The sequence below is a fragment of the Aythya marila genome (genome assembly GCF_965140915.1).
Source record: "Aythya marila genome assembly, chromosome: W".
Classification (NCBI taxonomy): Eukaryota; Metazoa; Chordata; class Aves; order Anseriformes; family Anatidae; genus Aythya; species Aythya marila.
In genome coordinates, this window is record NC_139081.1 from 8,260,501 (window position 1) to 8,263,263 (window position 2,763).

The 2,763-nt window shown below is 52.5% G+C and overlaps 1 protein-coding gene across 1 annotated transcript in view; it reads left to right on the plus strand.

The window, feature by feature from the left end:
• The window catches only part of LOC309889473 (very low-density lipoprotein receptor-like), a gene marked incomplete at its 3' end in the record, with an annotated part of 9,899 nt that extends 7,420 nt beyond the window's left edge, over positions 1-2,479 (plus strand). The window contains exon 2 of the mRNA XM_082782327.1: positions 2,371-2,479. Coding sequence (XP_082638453.1) covers positions 2,371-2,479 — 109 coding nt within the window. The remainder of the gene's footprint in view (positions 1-2,370) is intronic.
• Positions 2,480-2,763: the final 284 nt, after the last annotated feature.

Below are 2,763 nucleotides of genomic sequence, written 5' to 3' on the forward strand. Positions count from 1 at the left end.
GGGCCGGATGGGATCCACCCAAGGGTACTGAGGGAACTGGCAGAGGAGCTGGCCAAGCCACTATCCATCATTTATCAGCAGTCCTGGCTATCGGGGGAGGTCCCAGTTGACTGGCGGCTAGCAAACGTGACGCCCATCTACAAGAAGGGCCGGAGGGCAGACCCAGGAAACTACAGGCCTGTCAGTTTGACCTCAGTGCCAGGGAAGCTCATGGAGCAGATCCTCCCGAGAGTCATCACGCAGCACTTGCAGGGCAAGCAGGCGATCAGGCCCAGTCAGCATGGGTTTATGAAAGGCAGATCCTGCTTGACGAACTTGATCTCCTTCTATGACAAAGTGACGCGCTGGGTGGATGAGGGAAAGGCTGTGGATGTGATCTACCTTGACTTCAGCAAGGCTTTTGACACCGTCTCCCACAGCATTCTCCTCAAGAAACTGGCTGCTCTTGGCTTGGACTGGCACACGCTTCGTTGGGTTAGAAACTGGCTGGATAGCCGGGCCCAAAGAGTCGTGGTGAATGGAGCCAAGTCCAGTTGGAGGCCAGTCACTAGTGGCGTCCCCCAGGGCTCGGTGCTGGGGCCAGTCCTCTTTAATATCTTCATCGATGATCTGGACGAGGGCATTGAGTGCACCCTCAGTAAGTTTGCAGATGACACCAAGCTATGCGCACGTGTCGATCTGCTCGAGGGTAGGAAAGCTCTGCAGGAGGATCTGGATAGGCTGCACCGATGGGCTGAGGTCAACTGTATGAAGTTTAACAAGGCCAAGTGCCGGGTCCTGCACCTGGGGCGCAATAACCCCAAGCAGAGCTACAGGCTGGGAGAGGAATGGTTGGAGAGCTGCCAGGCAGAGAAGGACCTGGGAGTGATGGTGGATAGTCAGCTGAATATGAGCCAGCAGTGTGCTCAGGTGGCCAAGAAGGCCAACAGCATCCTGGCTTGCATAAGAAACAGTGTGGCCAGCAGGGCTAGGGAGGTGATCGTCCCCCTGTACTCAGCTCTGGTGAGGCTGCACCTCGAGTACTGTGTTCAGTTTTGGGCCCCTCGCTACAAGAAGGACATCGAGGTGCTTGAGCGGGTGCAGAGAAGGGCAACGAAGCTGGTGAGGGGTCTGGAGAACAAGTCCTACGAGGAGCGGCTGAGGGAGCTGGGCTTGTTCAGCCTGGAGAAGAGGAGGCTCAGGGGCGACCTTATCGCTCTCTATAGGTACCTCAAGGGAGGCTGTAGGGAGGTGGGGGTTGGTCTGTTCTCCCACGTGCCTGGTGACAGGACGAGGGGGAATGGGCTTAAGTTGAGCCAGGGGAGTTTTAGTTCAGATGTTAGGAAGAACTTCTTTACTGAAAGGGTTGTGAGGCATTGGAACAGGCTGCCCAGGGAAGTGGTGGAGTCACCATCCCTGGAAGTCTTCAAAAGACGTTTAGATGTAGAGCTTAGGGATATGGTTTAGTGGGGACTGCTAGCGTTAGGTCAGAGGTTGGACTCGATGATCTTGAGGTCTCTTCCAACCTAGAAATTCTGTGATTCGGTAATGTGTACAAAACAGGTGATGCACAATGCAGTTGCTCACCACCTGCTGACTGATACCCAGCCTATCCCTGAGCAGTGGTTCCCCCACCCTGGCCAGCCACCCCATATTAATTGCTGAGCATGATGTCATATACTATGGAATATCCCTTTGGCCAGTTTGGGTCAGCTGTCATGCTGTTTATCCTTTCCGGGGGCTGGTTTAAGATTATTATTTTACTGTACGGTGCAACACTGGCTTATGATATGATAAAATTGCTAATCATGAAACTAACCTGGTATTTGTACTCAGCACTGCCATCAACTCCATACTTTGGAAACCATGTCTCAGAAACTATTAACAATTACACCTTTTACCCTTTTTCTTCAGGGAGCCCTATGGAGGGGAAGGGACAGGGGGAGATGTTTTTTCCTACCTGTTCACTCTCCCTTTCTCCTTCACCTCCCCTCTTCTCCTCCAGGCTAGTTATGATAGATCTTTAAGACTTTGAATATCCTTGGGATGTTCAGACCAGCATGTTCTTATTGTTATGTCTCCTGGATGTGCTTCAGGCTTTGTTTAAGGTTAAACAACTACTTAGGAATGCCATCCAGAGATCTGTCCTGAGGCAGGACAGTTATGAGTGGCAGGGAGTGTGGGAGGATATGGGCAGGCATCTAGAGCAGTGGGCACCTCCAGTGCTTTGGAAATTCACCCCTGAACAACTGCAAAATCCTAAAAAACTGGTAGAATGCTTGAAAAAGGTGTGTCATCACCCTGGCAATTCCAAAGAGACACAGATCACTGCAATGTGCTGGGGTCTGGCCTATGCCTATTGAGCTGCAATTGATGCTACTGTCAACCTAGTGACAGACCCTGCAGCCACTCCAAGTCCTGTGACAGGCCCAATGGCCACTCCAACCCCTACGAGGGACCCTGCGGCCACTGCAGCTCCTGCAGCCACTGCAGACCCTAGAGCCAATGCAGCTCCTGCAGCCACTCCAACCTCTGCGTCCGTTTCAGCCTCTGTGGCCACTCCAACCCCTGTGACAGTCCCAGAGGTCGTTCTAACCCCTGTGATGGGCCCAGAGGTTGTTCTAACCACTGTGGCGGGCGCTGCTTTCGTTCCAAACCCTGTGGAAGGAACTGTAGCAGTGCAAGTTGCTGCTGTAACCAAGATGAAACAATGGATGACAAAGTCAGGTCATTTAGAACACAGAGGAATTCCTACTCAGACTGGGGAAGAAGATGACGATGACA